The sequence below is a fragment of the Pholcus phalangioides genome, unplaced genomic scaffold (genome assembly GCF_987345545.1).
Source record: "Pholcus phalangioides strain wild (caught in Gottingen) unplaced genomic scaffold, Ppha-v1.0 ptg000028l_1, whole genome shotgun sequence".
Classification (NCBI taxonomy): domain Eukaryota; kingdom Metazoa; phylum Arthropoda; class Arachnida; order Araneae; family Pholcidae; genus Pholcus; species Pholcus phalangioides.
In genome coordinates, this window is record NW_028301618.1 from 12102948 (window position 1) to 12124344 (window position 21397).

The 21397-nt window shown below is 39.3% G+C and overlaps 1 protein-coding gene across 1 annotated transcript; it reads right to left on the reverse strand.

The window, feature by feature from the left end:
* Positions 1-10874: 10874 nt before the first annotated feature.
* LOC149067976 (uncharacterized) lies at positions 10875-11399 on the reverse strand. Its single transcript, XM_089252138.1, has one exon. The coding sequence runs from the start codon at positions 11397-11399 to the stop codon at positions 10875-10877; it is 525 nt and encodes a 174-aa protein (XP_089108264.1).
* Positions 11400-21397: the final 9998 nt, after the last annotated feature.

Genomic DNA, 21397 nt, shown 5'->3' on the forward strand with positions numbered 1-21397 from the left:
CATATTTTGTCAAAGAATTCTTTGAATTTTTTTTTCGCTGAAAAGTGGGAATCGTAAAAATATATATTCCAAATATAAATGTAGGAGACTGTAACATGATCCTCCCAAAGTAGTTGTATCGTTTTTCAAGTTATTTAAGAAGGTTGTGTCAGGCCCGTCACGCAGGGGGTCGTTGCCCCCCCCCCCCCGGCTTTCGAAAATACACTAAAAATGGTTTATATATCATAGCTGCCAAGTCTCCCGAATTTTAGCTTCATCGCTCGACATCCCGAAAAGTTCTTAAATCTCCCGAATTTTTACGAAAATCACAAAAATCCCTAATTGTCCCTTAAAATTCCCTACTTCATTAAAAAAAATCCCCGCTTATGAAAACAATCCCTAAGGAATTTCTTGTGGGGCATCTTTTCTCCCCTTTCGAAATGACGTCACACGTCGTAAATGGGGAAATTCCCTTTTTAAGGAAGTTTTACAAACCCTCTGATGGTAACAAAGTTGTTTGTCTTATCGTGCAGGGAAATGGCTTAACAGCCAATAGCCCTGGATAATAATTGAAGATTATAGTCATGCGCATGTGGTCAAAATTTCTTTTGTTATAACGTGCGATGTAACAAAACACGAATACTGATAAGCAAAAACATATTTAATCAATTTTAAAGATACTTATTCCGATGAATTTCCTTTCATCAAACGTTCCAGAAGAGGGCCGACTTTTCCTTTTTGTACAAGTTGTGTTACGGACATAAACATCGATGGAAAGACTGCCATCACTCGTGAAATGAAAAAAAAAAAACATCAAGCAAGTGTCACAAAAAGTCAGTGTTCTTCAAAAATTGACGTTTTCTTTCATCTTCCGATGATTTTGGGGTCATTCGCTCAGAATGTTTGTTCACAGCGTTTCTGATTGAACACAATATTTATTTTTACATCATTTAAGTTTTGGCCTCCAATTTCACTTGTTTTTTGCGTAGGAATTTTATTCCCAAGGGTTTAACTTCCATGTGTGTAAAATCCCTATTTTAATTTGACTTCTGTTTTTGAGTAGGTATTTTATTCCCTACACTTAGGGTGACCATACGTCCCGTATTTCCCGGGACAGTCCCGGTTTTTGACAAAAGTGTCCCGGTTTCTCCCGTTTTTTACATGACGCCTTGGAGTTTTATTCTTTATTGAAGTCGAAGATTGAAGAAATTTTTGAACTCATAAATTATATTATTACAACTACAAATAACATTATTCTCCCATATTTGGTTTGGTGAACCTTTTATTTTGTGGAATCCACAGCAATTAGCAGTAATGCTTCGTTTCCCGCCATTGCGATTTTTCTGTAATTTCAACAATATTTGGCAACATTGTTCACTTTTGGCGTTGTTCTTGGCGATAATTGGCTATGTCCCGTATTTTGTATCCGAATGTCCCCTTATTTCTTTCGAGGAAATATGGTCAGCCTACCTACACTCTAACTTTTATATTTGAAAAATCCCTATTGTATTTATTAGGGAGTGGTTTTAGCATAAAATACGGGTTTGCGCGAAAATCTCCCGAATTTTCATTTTCAAAAGTTGTCAGCTATGATATATACAAATATATATACACACACACATACATACATTGAGTGCATGTGCTTTGCCCCTTCCCTCGAAAAAGTTGAAATGACGGCCCTGAGGTGTGTGTGGGTTTTTATTAAAATAAAAATTCATTGGTTTTTTTTTTAATTGGGATTTTTCGGCGTAAGTGTAGCAAACAGAATAGTTATATTTTTCTGGTATTATTGGTAATTTGTAATGTTATGTAAATAATGCTAATTTATTTACTAGCTATAATAGCCGGCACTGCCTGGGTTTTCTTCAATTACTGGGAGGATTGAAAAAGTAGTTGACCATTATAAGGGAATAAACTAGCAGTGTTTCTCTACCGCCGTGCCACGAGAATATATTCATTACCCTTTCATTTCTTGAAACATTCATACGAATTGGTTTATTTCACTATTATGATAGGTCACGTGTATTGTCTAGACGCTAAAAAAAATTCAAATTTTGAAAACTCCAACTGAAATTTTGATATAATTAGTAAAATAGCCAATAAATACAGATTATATACACTATTTAACCATGTTAATGGATAGAATTTTCAATTAGTCATTGCAAACGTTATACACATTTTCCTAGAACTTAAGTCTCATAAAATGCCGGGACGCAATAGTCGTCCCCCGTATTCGCGGGGGTTACGTTCCGGGCTGACCGCGAATAACCGAAACCATGGGTTTTTATATATCTTGTTTTTTATTTATTATTTTTATTCAAGCATAAAAAGTACATATACAATTGAAGGAGTTATACCCCAAGGAGCCAGGAACGGCCCATACTGTATATTTAATACATAGACAAATCGTCTAACATAGTGAAAATGATACACAATAGAATAATTATAGGAAAGAAAAAAAAGGGGATTAAAACAAGATATATAATTAAACACTGACAACGATGGTGTTTTGAGTAATTAACATGGAGGAAAAATTTACAAGGTAAAAGTGCTGAGGACGTGTAAGCTCAAGGTGAAGAGAAAAAATATATACACACAAATAAGTTCAGAGGAAAAAAACAAATTAAATATATTTACACCATAATTTAAAAGAACCACTTTTTAACGTTTTTTTATGTTAGTCTCAGATAAGAGGATTTAATTAATGTTTGTAGGTAGGCAGAGACACATTTGTGTCGAAATTTAAAGGAAGTGAATTGTAGAACTGTGAAATAATATATGTAAAGTGTTTTCTTAGTGGTAGAGTGTAAGTACTATTTATTCTTGAGGACGAGCGAGTGGTATTAAGGTTGAAGGAAAACTGATTTTTGTGAATGAGCAATAGTGATCTGTAAAAATAAAGATGGCGAAGGGGTAATATTTGTAGGCGGTTATAAAGGGCAAATGTAGGCGAGTGATAATCATTAGTAATAACCCGTAAAATTCTATTTTGAATAGAAATGGTTGAAGATTAGTAAAGTAGTCGCTGCCCCAAGCAAGAAGACCGTACATCAGATGGGAATGGGAAAAAAGCATAGATTTATGCTTTACAAATTTTATTATTTATAACAATGTTCAACTAACACCTTTTTATTAACACTTTACTAAGTTTATTTAATAAATATTTAATATGCGATTTCCATTTCATATCTTGGTCAATATGCAAACCTAAATATTTTATTGTACTGACTTGCTCTAGATCTTGACAAGTGCAAGGAAAATCATTGTTGCAGTTGATGTCATGGAAAGTAATACTTACGCCAGATTGGTTAGTAGGAATTAAAGAAAAATTAATAAACTTGGTTTTAGTAACGTTAATTTGGATGTGGTTAGCGCTGAACCAATTTTTTACTATTAGGAGATCATTATCAATCTCTCCAAAATACTGTTAATAATCAGAAGCACAAAAGAGAAGAACCGTGTCATCCGCGAACGCAATTACAGTAAAACCTCGTTAACTCGTCACCCTAATAAGTCGTCACTCCGGTTAAGTCGTCACTTTTCTTCGTCCAAGTTTAGTTTTCATAGATAACTGCTAAAAAACCCTCGTTTACTCGTCGCTAATTTCGGTTAACTCGTCACTGCGGGAAAGCTTAAAGAGAAAAAGATGGTTTCTATACATAGTTCCAATAAAAAAAAAGCTTCCAAATGGGAAGAGATTTATGGTTTCCAGCCTCCTTTTTCTTGACCAGAGCACCGCCCGCGATTGAGGGAGCCGGAAACAAAACTTTTACTAGAAAATCAGTCATCAAGCTGCTAGGGGTGGGGTCAACTGGTTTCACTTCTTACGTGTATGGTGGTCCACTAAATGGGAATGGGGTTCTGATACAACGCATACATTGCCTCCCCCCCCCCCCCCCCCCCAATGAGCCTGAGCCTGCCATAGATTCTCCGAAGTTAAAGAGAAAAAAACAGAAGACATTGTTGAATGCATGCGCGCGGACGGCAGTTTTGACAAGAAAAAAAAGTCTTCTTTCAGTTGTCAAGACATACCCGATAATGACATGAGCTCCGAAAATTCTGGTTCTTGTCAGTGAATGCTATATACGTGCTGTAAGCAAATTGCTACTTTTAAACCATCTTACGAACGTTTTCAAATTAATGTCTCAAAAGCGAAAACTCTCATCAGTAGAGGCAATTTGACAGTTCTGCCCCGCCGCATCCGCAGCCATCCCTCAAAGACCAGCCAGCACCTGAGTCATTTTCATGTGTGATCTTGAGGGATCTTTCCTAAATTAAACTTTTGTGTCTGACATCAAGTCAACGCAGCTGTAATGACGTCACAACTGAATATTTCTACCAGTGATCTTTCACAAATTATTATTAGAATTTTTTTTTCATTCGCGCTAACCCCTGAAGTCAAAAACTTTTTTAGAGGGGTCATCCATAAATTATCGTAAGAGGGATCTTTCTTAAATTAAACTTTTTTTTTTCTTTTGTAATATCCTAAATATTTCTTTTCTCAATTACGAGTTGAACATACACATAACTCAAAGAATGACAGAAACTTTGATAAAGACGAACTAAAAACTTTATTCATGGAAAAATAATATATATACATAAAGCATTGAATATTTACACAATTTATATATTTAATACGTGAAAAAAAATCTAACCCCCCAAAAAAGAAAAAAAAAAATATATATAAAACCAACACCATAAAATATATACAAAAAAAAAAAAATTATTTACACAGTGTCCATAAAGCACTGTCCATCACTTTGACCACTTATACCACCAATTCACTTTGACCAGAGGGAGAGGAGACATCTTTTCATTTGAGGAGTGTAAAAAAATATATTGAAAAAAAATAAATCACCGGAATTGTAAAAAGTGTAAAAATAAATATATATAAAACAAATAAATCACCGAGAATGTAAAAAAATATATAAATAGCTATAAAAAACAAATAAATCACCGGAATTGTAAAAGTGTAAAAAATATATAAAAATAAATAAATCACCGAGAATGTAAAAAAATACATAAAACAAATAAATGACTATGAAAAAAAAATCACTGGATTTTGTGATGACCATAAGCTAAAGTGCTTATGCCATCGTCTAAAATATATCTTTTATTGTCATGTGCCGACAAACTAATTTCACTCTGGTGAATTGTTCGCAGCACATGTGACCAGGATTGAATTTTAGGCATGTCGTGCCTCATAAAAGAATTTTCACGCAGACGTTGAAGATAGTCTGCGTGATGGATATTCTTGACGACTGAGCGCACGACACCCTTTGCAGTCTTTTTCTCACAGTCACCGGTTATAAAACTGTACATTTACACAAAAATTGTCACGTTTTTAAGACAAATAAATCACACTGGTCGAATGGTCGACGCGTTTCGGCTCTTCAATGGAGAGCCGTCATCAGGACCTCGTGGTCAGAACTCACACGAATGAAGAGTGATGTTTACGTCTGGTCGTCCGAAGAGTTCGCCTTTGTATTTGCTGCGTCCGAGTGGTCTTTGGATGCGAATTGGGGAGCCATCTGTTGTAAAGTGTTGAAAGTTTTTTCACGACTGAGGTTAATAAAGCCTGTCCAAGCTGACGAAATAGGTGGTGTGTTTCTTCCATCATTAACGAGGAAATTCTGGCATGTTCTGATGAAATATCCCTCGAGAAAATTCAATTCCGAATTGTGTGTTGCTTTTTTAAAAACAAATGCTTTGTCAAAATCAAAATGATGTGAATGTTGCCAGCAGTGTTGGGCAATAGCCTCAGTCGTGAAAAAACTTTCAACACTTTACAACAGATGGCTCCCCAATTCGCATCCAAAGACCACTCGGACGCAGCAAATACAAAGGCGAACTCTTCGGACGACCAGACGTAAACATCACTCTTCATTCGTGTGAGTTCTGACCACGAGGTCCTGATGACGGCTCTCCATTGAAGAGCCGAAACGCGTCGACCATTCGACCAGTGTGATTTATTTGTCTTAAAAACGTGACAATTTTTGTGTAAATTAAAACCAGGCAAAGTTACTCATTTTTTTGTGATAAAACTGTACATCTTTGGACGTAGTCCCACAAATTCGACTATCGGGTTTCCTGCTGTCTCATCCTTCATCACCCCGATGACCTTCTTGTTTCTCTCGCTGTACAATTTGTGGTCACCGGGATAGTTAGATGTGTCGAATTTGTGGGAATCTCTCAGCATATCTTCGTAAATGTCATCGGTATAAATTTCATAGCACAACGAATCCGTGTCGGTGAACAATAAGGTCGGATTCTCCAGCGACTTCCCATACACTGGATTGTTCATCAACTTATAAAAGTTTTTTTCAAAGTCACCGGTGGCTCACTTTCTTTTCTCGGTGTTGAATGCAATGTACGGGCGGAGCCATGGTCGCTGAGAGAACTCAAGAACACGATGTATGGTTTTGACTCCCATCCCCAGCGACATGTACAGTTTCAAGTTTTTATAATAGATAACGTATGCGACCTTATCGTTCAAATTCGGTGCGAGTTTGACACAGGGATTCGTTGGCCCACCGGTTTTCTTCATGTAGTTCGAGTACATTTCTCGGGTGATCGGGATATTTTCAGCCGCCAAAGGGAAGTCATTATGGAGGTCATGAATGTTCACCACCAAACCAGAACATGGCTCCCACTCTGTCCCAAGATAGGGATATAAGCGGTTAACGAAGCCACGCTGGAGAAAAAGAAAAGGCGGGGGGGGGGGGGAATCTAAAAATAATAATGATGATGATAAAAAAACAAAACTGCAGCAATTCTTGCAGACACCCGCCACACCAGCGAGGAATCAAGTCAAAAAAAAAACACACACAGCAACGGGAATACAGCATTATAAGGACCCACATGGATCAACACAGAATTAAACATACATAGCAGAAATCAGTGGAAATCACGATGAACATCACTGTCCAATAGAGAAAAGACAATGCAGTGGGTACACAACATCACAAGTATCCGCATAGATCGCAACAAAATTAAACATATTTTTATGGGCATCTTTTTATCAGCCACCTCGTTGGGCATTTTGCCTGTTGTGGCGTTGTATTTGTATTTGTATATATATATATATATATATATATATTACAGAAATCAGTGGAAATCAAGATGAACATCACTGTCCAATATAGAAAAGACACTGCAACGGATACACAACATTATAAGGATCCATATGGAGATCACCACAGAATTAAACATATATATAATAGAAATCAGTGGAAATCACAAACATCACTGTCCTCACAAAAAATCAAAATTAATGGTTACACTGGCGTCAGAAAAGACCGATTACATGGTAGGGGGGGAGGAGTAGCTGTATTTGTGAAGTCTGATATTCCATTTCAAGAACTACAACTTCCCCCTTCCACTCAAATGGAAGCTACTGCTGTCACTGTTTACATAGATAGAACACCCATTTCTTTCTGTGCAATGTATAAGCCCCCCAATAATTGCATAGATATTTCCTTACTAAAACACTTATTCAGAACAGGGCTTCCAATTTTTGTAGGGGGCGATTGGAATAGTAAAAACGATCTATTCTTTAGTAAAAAATCCAACAGATGTGGTCGAGTGTTAAGAAAATTCTGCCTTGATAATTTCCTAAATATACATTCATCCACTACACCAACACATGTACCACCTCAAAATAGATATCAACCTGATGTAATTGATTTTGGCATCTCCAAAAACATTCTCTTTGACGTTCAAACTTACACAAAGTCAATTCTCAGCTCACCGCACAATCCAGTATTTTTTATTATGGATTTTCTTCGCTCTTGCACCAGGAGAACAATTAAACGTATTAATTGGGACATGTATAGACAAATTTTGGAAACAAATCAAACAGCAGGGCTGACACTGAACAACGCTCAGGATATAGATGAGGCGGTATCACATTTAACACAAATAATACAAGCTGCATTAAATGATTCATCTACAGAAGTGCTACAGCCTGAAAATAAATATGGACTTTCTAGAGAAATCATGCAAAAGATTAGACACAAAAACAAAATACGTAGTAATTGGCAACGCTTTCGTAGACGTTCAGACAAAATTACACTAAATCGTCTCAATCGTGAGATTAAAGAAGAAGTGCAAAATTTTGTAAATGGTAGGTTTACCGAATTTGTAGAGAATGCTACCTCAGAAAATGGAAACATATGGAAAGCATGGAATCTTTGCAAACCTGGTGGTACTCGTATAATCAATAAAATACAAGGCCCCAATGGTCTGGTTTTTTCAGCAGAAGAAATAGCTGAAACCTTTGCTACCGCCTATGAAAAGCAATTTACACCCAATCACGTACAACCGTTAACGACTCAAGTTGAACTCCGTCGTAGAGTTGCTCGTTATATACACTTTCACATTAATAATAATATTTCCAGCTTTGAACCCACAGACTTGGCTGAAATCACTGACATTATAAACAAATTAAACAACAGAAAAGCTAGTGGCTATGATGGTATAAGTAACAAAGCTCTCAAAAATCTGCCTTGTCATATTATTTTGACATTCACGAACATTATTAACGCAGCATTAAAATTTAACCACTTTCCAAAGATATGGAAACATTCACTCATTAGAACAATACCCAAATCAGGAACTGACCCGTTACTTCCTGAATCGTTCAGGCCCATTAGCCTTTTATCTAATTGTTCAAAAGTCTTCGAGAGGATTTTAGCTCCTAGATTTCAAAAATATCTGGATGACAATAACATAATTCGAAAAGAACAACATGGCTTTAGACAGGAACATTCCTGTGTCACTCAATTGATTAGGGTGACTGAATATATAATCGATGCATTCAACCATTCTGATTATGTGGTGGCCACCTTTTTGGATATTAAAAAGGCCTTCGATAAATGTGACCACCCCACTTTATTAGCCAAAATGATTGATCTCAATTTTCCCCCACACTTTATACTTTTCTTCTACAGTTATTTGAACGGCAGAACATTCCAGGTAAAAATAGGGGACTCTAATTCATCTGTTAAGAACATCAAAGCATCAGTACCACAGGGTAGTGTTTTGGGTCCACAGTTGTTTTTAATATACATCAATGATTTTCCAGCTCCTCAAGTGGGTATACTTGCCTTGTTTGCCGATGATGCGGCTATACTATGTGATAACCGAGACCCCTCCAAGGCCCTGGAAAATCTGCAGGAAACCACAGAAGGAATTATGGACTGGTGCAAGAGGTCGGACATTGTATTGAACCGTGAAAAAACACAATTTATATGGTTTACTAGGAAACATGGTATACCGGATAGGCATTTATGTATAGGTGATCACCAGATCAGTCCGGTTAGAAAAATAAAATACCTGGGATGCATTTTAAATAAAACAATGTCATTTTTACCGCACATTAATTATGTACGTAATAAAACAAACAATGTAATGGGTGCTCTTAACAAAATTTCATTTCCCCAGGCTAAGCTATCTATTAAAAATAAAATTCTTTTATTTAAGTCAATACTTCGCCCTACGATGCTTTATGCCTCACCTGCATGGGCCCATGCATGCAAAACCAATATTAAAATCTTGCAAACTGAACAAAATAAAATTCTAAGGAGATTTTTGAATGCACCTTGGTTCATCAGAAATATTAATATTCGCCAAGATCTGGGCATTCCTCATATATTCAAATATATCAAAGAAATTAATAAAAATCAATTTGAGAGAATGAAAAATTCCAGCCATCAACATATCAAAGACTTGGTTGATTATAGTTCAGCACCTACACCAAAAACATCGGCTCGAACAGTGTATAGGAGACCCCAGCAGATTTTCCACCTCCCTTGGGAGGAGATTGGATAATGCAGGAATAACTTGGAAGCCTCCTAGGCTATAATTAGGACTGTAAATATTATATATATACGCTTATTCTCTACTAATTGGCACCTATTTTAAACGCATTTATCTATGTGGCACCTATTTTAATCGCATTTATCTATTTGGCACCTATTTATTCACTTTTTTCCGCATTTAATTATCGTATTTAATTAACACCTTGTACATATGGAAATTACTATAAGGCACATATATTGGAACTTGGAAAAAAAATAATAAAAAGCCACCCGGACGAATGGCATTTAATTTGACGAGTGTATAAATTAAAGCTTTGGATTATAACCACCATTTTTTTATTCTGATTGAGTTCACTTTGACGCATGCAGTTACCACTAAGATAAATATGTGGGTTGGACCTCTCTCCATCCGGCAGTGACGTGTCATCGAAGAGTTGTGGTGGCATTTTCTTAGTGATTTATCTGCATTTAGGCTAAATTCTGTATAGCTATGACCGTGACCTGGATTTGACTATGCTTTCTTTCCCACACAAAACACATACATGCACACACACTAATTATCTTACAAAACTGACAGTCTATTTTTTTCCCCCTTCTTCATAGGCCTTACTGGGCCCGTTCGTAACCCCACAATCAGCCAAGAGCTGGGCATGGGGGGTAACAATTTGATTCTGTTCTGTTCTGTTCAAGATGAACATCACTGTTCAATAGAAAAGGCATTGCAACAGATATACATTATAAGGGTCCTTATGGTTCATAGTCAGAATCGGTGCACGAGTCACTGTCGTTATGCACTTCTTGTTGGGCTCTTGGCACTATTATTTTGTCCTGATTGTCATTGATGAATTTCATCAGGGTACATAGCTTGTCTCGGATTGCTTTGTTACTGAGGATAGATTTTTTCCAAGCTATGATATCTTCTGTTGGGCTATGCAGGTGAACTCGTTCAGTAACTGGGCACTCTATGGCGAGGTGTAACACGTTGCCAACTTCCCCACATTGACATTTCTCAGACCTTCGGTGGAATCTATGTAGATATGTGGGGAAGGGACCATGTTCAGAGAAGAACTGCACCTACTCTTTGGTCCATTTAAGATTTTTAAATTTCACTATGCGGATCACTTCGAAGATATTTCTTCCAGTCTTTGTGCGGTAGATCCATCTATACTGCCACTGATTCAGAAGTTCCTTCTCCAATTCTTTCATTGCCCATGATTTAGGAAGGAATAACGAGAAGTCACTATCGATTCTTTTAGTGGCGTCTTTGGCTAGGCAATCAGCCAACTCATTGCCTACGTTCCCGGTATGTGCCTGAACCCAACGTAAGTGGACATGAGAATTATTGCGCAAAATGTTCCTTATTTGTCTTGTCATTGCATGTTCAGATAAAGGGTTCTTTATTGCCATAATTGATGACATCGAATCAGAATAGGTGAATGTGGTAGTAGTGTTGCATTCCAGAGCCTTATTGCTAGCCATCAGCAAGGCAAAGAGCTCCGCCTGGAACACCGAATTATTTTCATTCAACTTGCAAGACCATCTGTAGAGGGCTTTGTTGTGTTGAACGGGGACGAATGCTGCTGCTACTCCACCTTCCATCTTTGAACCATCTGTGAAAATCAGAAAATCTTGCCATTTAGGATGACAGGAAGTATTTCTGATTGCAATTTGGCGATCAAGTGGCCAAATCGCCGGATGCAGTGACCAACCCGTGATCTTTTGTTGGATTTGCTGTGGGAATAAGGTAACATTATCATTTAATTTCACCGGCGATTTATTTCGCAGCAGCAAACTGGCCTTGGCTTCAAATTCTACAACTAGGCTCAATGGGGGAAAGACATGTTATGACCTGAAGTGCTGATGTCGGTGTGGTCGAATATGCTTTAGAAATGTAGAGCAGGTAACCTCGTTGCAGAGAGTCCAGGTGTCTGCGCATTTTTTCTGTCATCTTAGTGCCCCGTATAACAGCTGCATGGCAAACGATCCTTTGAGCCACCGTTATGTAAAGTGTTCTTCTCATTGGGGAACTGATTCCCCAATTTTTACCGGCTTCTTCATCAATAGGTCATGTCTGATGGCATCAAATGCCCCCTCAATATCGATAACTGCTATGTCGTGTTTTTTTGCTTTTTGTCTATCTATTTCATTTCTGATCTCGATTAATACATTTTCCGTGGAGTGGCCATGTCGGAATCCATTGTAGTGGACTGAAATAGTTGTTTCGATCCAAATAAAAGATTATTCACTGACAGATTATTTTTTCCAGCACTTTCCCGATGGTAGACAGGAGATGAATAGGCCTATACGATTTTGGGAGTGCTGAGTCTTTGTCCTTTTTCAGAAAAAGTAAAACTTTGCTGTGTTTGAAATGAGATGGTATGTATTCTAATAAAAAACATTTGTTAAACAGAGTTAGAAAGAAGTCAGGATATTTGCCATAAAGTGCTTTAAGAAGAACGTTATTAATGCTGTCAATACCTGGAGCTTTTTTGACGGTGAGAAATTTAACCACCCTGTCGATTTCGTGCGGGACTATAAGTCGGTCACTAGTTTGGTTATTGTTTTTCAAGTTCATGCTGAAAGATTCCCCCGAATCAAGCACCACCTCATTATCTGGGAAAATGTTATGGAGTTGTCGCTCTGCTTGTTCTCTGAGACTAACATCTAACTCAGTTGTTTGGAACAATTGCGGGGATAGAGATTTATGCTTGATAGTGGCTTTATAGAAAGTTCCGTATGGGTCTATAGCTGTCTCACACAGGTTCTTCCAAGTTGTTCTTTTAGTCGTTCGAATTAATTTAGAATATATAGCATTGTTCCTTTTATAAATCGTTCGAAGTAGTTCGATATTTTCATCCCTAGCCTTGGACAGATGTCTTAGTACTGATTAAATCCAGGAGTTTGCGTCCTCGTGCATTTATATCATCGTAGCCCCAACAGGTATGATGGGAATTCAAGTCCGCAGCAATAAGAAGAGGCGTTTTGATTGCTTTCACTGCAATACAGTTGATCTCTCTTAAGGTGTCTTCTAGTTTTTGGTAAGGCGACGAATAAGCTGAGGTCAGGACAAGATAACCGTATTGAGTTAATATTTTAACTGCTACGCTGTTTTCGTTCACATAGAAAAGGGCACCAGAGATGTCTTTGTTAACAAATATTATGGCAACCTTCAAATTTTTTGACGTCCATTTTTGCCATATTCCCGGAATTCCCCTTAGACTACCCCGTGATACTCTAGGTTCCTGTATGAGTATGATGTGTACGCTCTGTTCTTCTACTGTCTTTTTGAGTAGACCAGTAGCTCCTATGCTTCTGTTGGCGTTAAACTGCAAAAGTTTCAGTGGTTCCATTGAATCAATAGAGGATGTACACAGGAATAAAATAAAAGATAAATGAATAAAAATATGTGACGTTAGATTGGAGAAGTTTGCAATTACTGGTGATCCGCTCCGACGTATAAATTAAACTTCAGTTTAAAGTTACAATTGATTTCCTCCTTGATGAGTTGTCGAGCCGAATCTGATTTACATAGAATAGAAATTCCTCTGTAAGTCATTTTTATGTTCGAAATTTGGTCGTCCAAAAAGGCGTACCATAGTTGTTGAATTAAGTCGTTCCGAAGAATTCCATTCATAGTGTAATTCGGCTGAACAAAAATAGTCTGAGAATTTTGATTTTGATATGCATCATCTTTGGTGTCACCATATTTCTTATCTCTATAGAATCTTTGATTATTTCCGTAATAAAATATTTCGTTGCTTGAGTTCCAAAACTTAGCACCAGTTTTTCCTCTAACAATGTGGTAGTCACGCGGAGAATATCTCCGTTGCCCACCCGGATATCTTAGTGAACCTCTGTGCGAAATTCCGTTCACAAGTTTTCCTGTGTTGAGGCCAGAGCTAACGAACTCGCTTGTAAGTTGTCGACCATTTTTCAATGTTTCTCTGAATTTCCGTCGTTTTTTCTTGTTTCTACTCTTGAAAGAAACCAAAGTCCATTCGTTGCCAGATGATCTGTCAGTTGTTTTAGGGTTCAGATTATGCGCTGGCTTGTCCACTACATATGTGGTGTCGCTAATTCCATAACCTGCAAGTTCTTGAAGCCTTGACCCCATGGAGGAAAGAATAACAGGAGGTGACATCAGGAACGAAAATTGAAGCCGTTGTGGCAACCCTATGGGCTGACGAGTAAGCCCAAACAAACCGCTCTTTTCCCTATACTTAACATGTGTTTTGCCGGATCGAATTATTTTAAAATATTAATAACTAAATAAATTTAAGCACCATGACCATTTAATGCGTCTTCAGGTATTCTACATGATCTAATAAAGGGGGGAAATAAAATCTTATCCTTATATAAGGGGTTTTTATATTTTTAATTTATTTTTGAAAGGGGAAGATGGGGTGTAATGTGATAGGCCTCCTCGTGGTGCACCCTGGGTAATGCTAAATCTATCGCACGTCATTGTCATCGCTTATTTGTGCTCATATCCTACACTTTCAATAGCCCAGATTACATGTTTTTTCTACACATCTTGCAGTACTTGTCTTGCGTCTTGTTTTGTCCTGTACATGTTTATGTCTTGTGTCCAACCCCTCATTGTGGACCCCGCTTAGGCGGGGAGGGGTCCTCCCAGACGGGGCGTTGCTTCTAGCGTATGCTCTGTCTGGGACGCTGTCTACCTGCGTGTTTGCCGTGCGTGGAGACCCGTAAGGCTGGAGATGGGGATCCTGGTTAGCCTGATGCGCTAGCTTTGGCCTCGGATTCAGCCGAAACGGGAGGCTTGGATTAGCCCCGTCCAGGTCAATCGGCTGTGGTCGCCTCGGTGGCTGAAGGGGTTACACTACTGGGCAGGTAGAGGGGCCGGGCCTGCCGGACGTCGTTGAGGTTTGTTGGTGCTGCTTCACGACGATCTTGGATCTTGAACGCGTCTGCTCGCCTGCTTTGGTGGTGTATAGCTCCCACCTAACCTGACGTTGCTACTAACCTTCACCGGTTACGTGTGCGCGTCCCCTTGTAGGGCTCCATGGTGGGCATGGTGGGTGGGAGTGGAACAATACCCATTCAAATATGGGAAAAACAAAAAATGCACCAAAACGTCAAAGAACTACTCTAAGTGAAACAATTGTCACAGAAACCGCTTCTTCAAATCTATCATCTGTCTCATTCTTCTTCTTGCATAGCTCTGATACCAATAAACAGCTGTCAAAAGTATCACCATTCTTGATTGATAAAGCTCTCTATGGCGCAGTTGGAACTCTGAAATCAGTGAAGGCTCTCCGTTCAGGAGACCTTCTCGTCGAAACTAACACTCCCAAACAAGCCGAACTCATTCAAAAGCTCACATCTCTCGGGGACATACCCATAACAGTCAAAATCCACCCCACGCTGAATTATTCACGTGGTGTCATTTCAGATAATAACTTAATTAACATGGATGAAGATGAACTAACCCAGGAGCTAGAGTCTCAAGGCGTAACATCTGCCAAACATATTATGAGCCGCAAAGATGGCAATCTAGCTCCATCACGTAATATAATCCTGACATTTTCATCCCCAACATTGCCGAAAGATATCAAAATAGGTTATTATAACCTCAAAATCCGGCCATACATTCCTAACCCTGTTCGATGCTTCAACTGCCAAAAATACGGTCACTCACGAACGGCGTGCCGCAGTCAACCCACCTGCGCGAAATGCGGTGAGAAGGACCACATTTCGGACAACTGCACTTCAACATCATTCAAGTGCGTCAATTGCGGTGGCGACCACCCCGCATTTGACAGAAAGTGTCCGCAATGGAATGAAGAAAAAGAGATTCAGAAGATCAAGGTCCTAAATAACATCTCATATATTGAAGCACGTCGTCGTATAATCCCTAACCAAACTCCAATAGCTAGTAGATCATACTCTAATATGGTAACAAATCCATCAACAGCTAATACGACTAACAAAGTCACCAAAGCATCCGTAACAACTCAGACTGAACCAATAGCTGATACATCAACTCAAACATCATCTAACCAATCGTGTAATAGTTGTGGCTGCTGTTGCTCTGCTGGATTACGGAAGGAGTCCACCACCTCCGAAGAAGCAGGAAAAGCAACAGCGAACACATTCAAAGTAACTACAGCTACTAAGCCAAAATTCAATAGTGGAAATAAATCTAAAATTAAACTATTCAAGACCGGATATTCAAGAAAAGCCATTCAGAGAGCAAAGAAGCAGCCTACATTACAAAACATGTCACTTCTTGATGACAAATCAATTGGTGACATGGATCTCGATAATCCTACAGAATCCGGTACTACTCGCCGGAAATTGGACCGAAATAAGTTCAAAGACCTTGAACCGTCTACATCTATTTGAAATTTACGGCCAACATTATTCAATGGAACATTCGTGGTCTTAGATACAATTACGAAGATCTCAAGGATTTGATCAATCACTATCATCCTGTTTGCGTGGCACTCCAGGAAACTTTCACGAAGCCCTCGGAGACATGGAACATCAGGCGACATTCCCTGTTCCGTATCAATTACGATGACGGGAGTAGAGCTTGCCGCGGTGTTGTTCTGCTGGTTCCACATCACGTGTCGTCGCGCGTTCTAACGCTGCGCACGAACCTGCAAGCCATCGCGGTGGAAATTTCTACTGGCCTAAGAATTACCATCTGTTCCATTTATTTGCCACCAAATGACACCATCTTACAGAGAGATCTAGAAGATCTGATTGATCAATTACCTCCGCCATTTTTTCTTCTTGGAGACTTCAATGCACATAACATAATATGGGGTTCTAACAGCAACACCCCTTGTGGGGAAATGGTAGAACGGCTGTTAGACGACATGGACCTTGCCATCATGAATGATGGCAGTTTCACTCATTTCCATGCCCCAAACAATAGTTTCACTGCAATAGATTTATCGTTATGCTCACCTTCACTCTTGCCCAACTGGTCCTGGTCGGTTGATCCGGACCTCCACGGGAGCAATCATTTTCCTCTAGTGGTTAAGTGCCTTGATCGAAGCCATAGCATACCTGAGGGTCCTCCTCGGTGGAAGCTTGTGGCCGCCCGATGGGCAGACTTCACGGTCAAGGCAGAAATCACGGAGGATATGGTTTCGCAACCCGACGTCGACCACTGTGTCGACCTTGTGACCAGTTGTATGATCTCAGCAGCAAATGAATCAATTCCCAAAGTCTGCTCGAAACTTCCTAAATTTCCTAAACCTTGGTGGAACCACGAATGTAATCTTACTATTAAAGCACAAAAGAAAGCATGGAGTAGGTTCCGGCGGTATCCTACCCATGACAACAAGTTGGCATTTTTAAAAGCAAAGGCGATAGCGAGAAGAACCAGGCACAACGCGAGTCCTGGCAAAAGTTTACCACGGGAATCAATTCATCTACTTCATCTAAAGTCATTTGGGACCGGATCCGAAAAATCAATGGTCATTATCAGTCTCATCCACTTACCATTTTAAATACCAATGGCACTATTATCAGCGATGTGAGGGATATTGCGGATACCATCGCCGCCCATTTCGCCGCTGTTTCCAGCGATGCGAACTATCCCCCATCGTTTCATCCCATTAAATCATCGGCCGAACGTACATCGTACACCTTCCGGCCGTTTACACCGGAGGGGTACAATTCATTGTTCACCCTTCATGAACTGACGACGGCCTTGCAGCGAAGTCCTGACTCAGCTGTAGGGCCCGATGCTATTCATTATTCCATGATTCGGCATCTATCACCAGAATCACTGTCACATTTACTTATTTTATTCAATCGGATCTGGGTCAGCCATTCATTTCCTGACACCTGGCGAACAGCCATTGTTCTTGCATTCCCGAAGCCTGGAAAAAATCCTCAGCAACCTAACAGTTACAGACCTATTGCTTTGACCAGTTGTTTGTGTAAGCTCATGGAACGCATGGTCAACTATCGCCTTATGCACTACCTTGAGGTTAACAATATTTTATCGAAACATCAAAGCGGCTTTAGACGGTTCAGGTCCACAACATGCAATATGTTACGCCTTGAGACATCAATAAGACAAGCATTTGTGAAGAGGGAGCATATGCTAGCCATATTTTTCGATATAGAAAAGGCCTACGATCGTACTTGGAGGCACGGAATTCTCTCCGACCTCTATAATTGCGGCTTGCGGGGCAACTTGCCTATTTTCATTAAGAACTTTCTCACTCGACGCATCTTCCAGGTACGAATCGGAAGCACATTATCAGCTCCCCAAATTCAAGAACAAGGTGTACCTCAAGGTAGCATTTTAAGTGTTACACTTTTTATTTTAAGACTGAACGGGGTGTTGAACCAACTCCCGTTGTCTGTCACTGGCGCACTTTACGTGGATGATCTGTTGATATCATATCAATCAGTGAATATGAGGACAGCCGAGAGACAATTGCAAACCGCACTCAACAAGATCAGCAAGTGGGCACATAATAACGGCTTCTCATTCTCCGCTGACAAAACTGTCGCTATGCACTTTTGTCGGCGTCGAGACCTACATGATGACCCACAATTGTTTCTAAACAATAGTCTAATACCAATAGTAGAAAATACAAAAGTCCTCGGCATCACATTCGATAAAAAACTTACTTTCAAACCTCATATTGCACAATTGAGAGCTCGTTGCATGAAGACGATGAACCTCTTGAAGGTCATCTCGTCTACATCATGGGGAGCAGACCGTAAGTCACTCATTCACTTGTATAAAGCTCTAATAAGATCAAAGCTTGACTACGGCTCCATTGTATACGGGTCAGCACCTCGGAGTTATCTGAGTGTGCTCGACCCAATTCATCATCTCGCTCTCCGCATTTGCTCTGGAGCTTTCCGAACTTCTCCCATGGAAAGCCTCTATGTCGAATGCAACGAGCCATCACTGACATCAAGACGCCAGCAACTTTCCTTGAAATATTATTTCAAAATGAAGTCTTTACCAGATCATCCACTTCATAATGTCATTTTTAATCCCTCATTTCATAGACTATTTGCTGCTCGCCCTTCATGTGTTCCATCTTACGGTCTTCGTATGAGGGCACTTGTGGAAGAACTACAAATAGACATCAGTCGTGTGGCCCCAGTTGCTTGGCAACTGGCACCATGGGAGCAGTCTCTGCCAGATGTCTCTCTTTCATTATCATCATACTCTAGAGCCACCACAGCAGATGTCATATATCGACAGATATTCTTTAGGCACAGGGGTAGGTACAACAGGTACTTCCCCATATATACCGACGGCTCCAAGAGCCCTGGGCATGTCGGTTGTGCCTACATCTGCTGTGAGGAGACATCTTTCAAACTTCCCGACATATTTTCTATTTACTCGGCAGAGCTGTACGCAATCCTTCAGGCTCTACGTCATATACGACGCAAACGCCACCGACGATGCATCATTTATAGCGACTCTCTTAGCTCATTGCAAGCATTGTGTTCTTTTACTTTTCACATTCATCCATTTATTCATGCCATTTTTCATGAACTGCATCACCTCATTCATCACGGTACCACAGTAAAATTTTACTGGGTACCAAGTCATGTAGGAATACCGGGCAACGAAAAAGCAGACAACGCAGCTCGAACAACAACTAACATTGACAATAGCCTTTTGGTACCTGCCAGTGACCACTTCTCAATCCTCCGGGAAGTGATGCATCGCCACTGGCAGGATCATTGGAACAATCAAGTTAATAATAAACTTCATGCCATCAAGCCCACACTTGGCCACTGGCGTTCGAGCTGCAGGACTAACCGAAAGGAGGAAGTTCTGCTTGCCCGGTTGCGCATAGGACACAGTCGCCTCACACAATCATATTTATTATTACGAGAGAGTCAACCAGAGTGCCTTCATTGTCAAAGTCCATTGACCATTGCTCATGCTTTTACTTGTTCACATCATCGTCATCATTTTACGACCGCTTTTGGTCATAGTCATCTTTCACTTCATGACATTTTAAATGACAATAGCGATGCATCTCGCATTTTTAAATTCATCAAAGCCATTGGTTTATACGACAAATTATAGTTTTTACAATTTATGTCATTGTTTTACGTTTCATGTTCCGTTTTATATGTTTTAGTTTTTTGACATGACAGAATGACATTTTTCTCATTTTTATGTCTTGCTTTGGCGCAGTTTGACCAAATTGGTCCTTGCGCCAATAAATTGAAAATCCAATCCAATCCGAAAGGGGAAGATAATTTTTCACTCTCAACTCGTCATAAGTTTTTAGTTCAGTGCCTTCAATTCATTTTAAAAATTTGATGCATCACATTAATGTCTATGGGAATATGATTAATTAAAATAATATGAAGCTGCAATAAAATTCAATTTCATAATTTTTTTCTTTTAACTGTTTATCTTGCCTTTTTGTTTCGTTCATCATTATCATAGATCCGGGACATTTCGAAAGTGTTTGAGGCCCGTGGGCGCTCGTCTTAAGCTTTACATGAGAAATTTTGATTTCTGAATCAATCCTGATGTGCTCGAGCACCTTCTGACAGGGCCGTAGCTAGGATTTTTGGCACCCGGGGCAAACAGCATTTTGCCGCCCCCGTGCCTCAAACATGGGCGGAGATCCGGGGGGGGGGCAAAGGTGGAGTCGACTGATCTAATGTATATATGAGCTGACATCATCATCATCGCGCCCCCCCCAACAATAATGACCTTGCCCCCCCAGACTTCCAAGTCAATCTCCGCCTATGGCCTCAAAGTACTGGAAGTGCTCGAGCGTCGTCCGCCACTGTGTATTTATGGTTTTGCTGCCTGTAGGCTGTTCTCATATTCTTGAATACGTATTACTGGAAATACATGCCGCCCATCCGAACTTTCCGCTATGTAGATGTATTGAGAAAAAAATATTAAAAAATAAAAAACTTTTTTTTACGAGCCGCGATAAGTCATCTCTCTCTGGCCTATAGTGTTTGTAAAAATAATCTGGGCTGTTTTTTTCCCTCTTCATTTTGTACCAATTACTTTGCTTTTAAAGTGGTATGTGTACGAAAATTTAACACAAAAAAGTTTCGAATTGAATTTGAAATATAAAATTGTGTCTGTGTTCGAGTTTTTGCCTGGAATGGAGAAATATTTCTACAATATTTTAATATAAACAGCTGAAAGGCATTATATATGCTAATGTTTTGCATATATAATGTTTTTCGCAAAACAAGTCAGATTTTTTCAAACACCGCTTGTTCAAGTGTCTTTAAACATTGTATTTCTCTCAGCACTGAGGTATTACATGTTTTGGCATAATATTTTTAAAATTAAAATGCCGAGAAGAAATTTTGTGGCACAAGATATGGGTAAATTTTGGTTATTTTTGCAAAAGGTTCCATGTTGTTGAAGTTAATATTCGAAAACAAATAACAACTAAAATTATAAAAGCTCTCGTTCAATTGTATAAATATATCCAAAGAATTTGAGAAAAAAAAATCGAGTTCCTAAAGTGAATAGTAAATTTTTAAATGATTTTTAAAAACGGGGATGTTTCTCATAGGAAAGCATGGGAAGCCACGGTTTGTTTGGGCTTACTTGGTCCCTTTAATAGAGCGATCACTGGCTTCAT

What these genes read in the sequence shown, in the direction of transcription:
- LOC149067976 (XM_089252138.1), bottom strand. Translation starts at nt 11,399, where the DNA reads ATGGAAGGTGGAGTAGCAGCAGCATTCGTCCCCGTTCAACACAACAAA.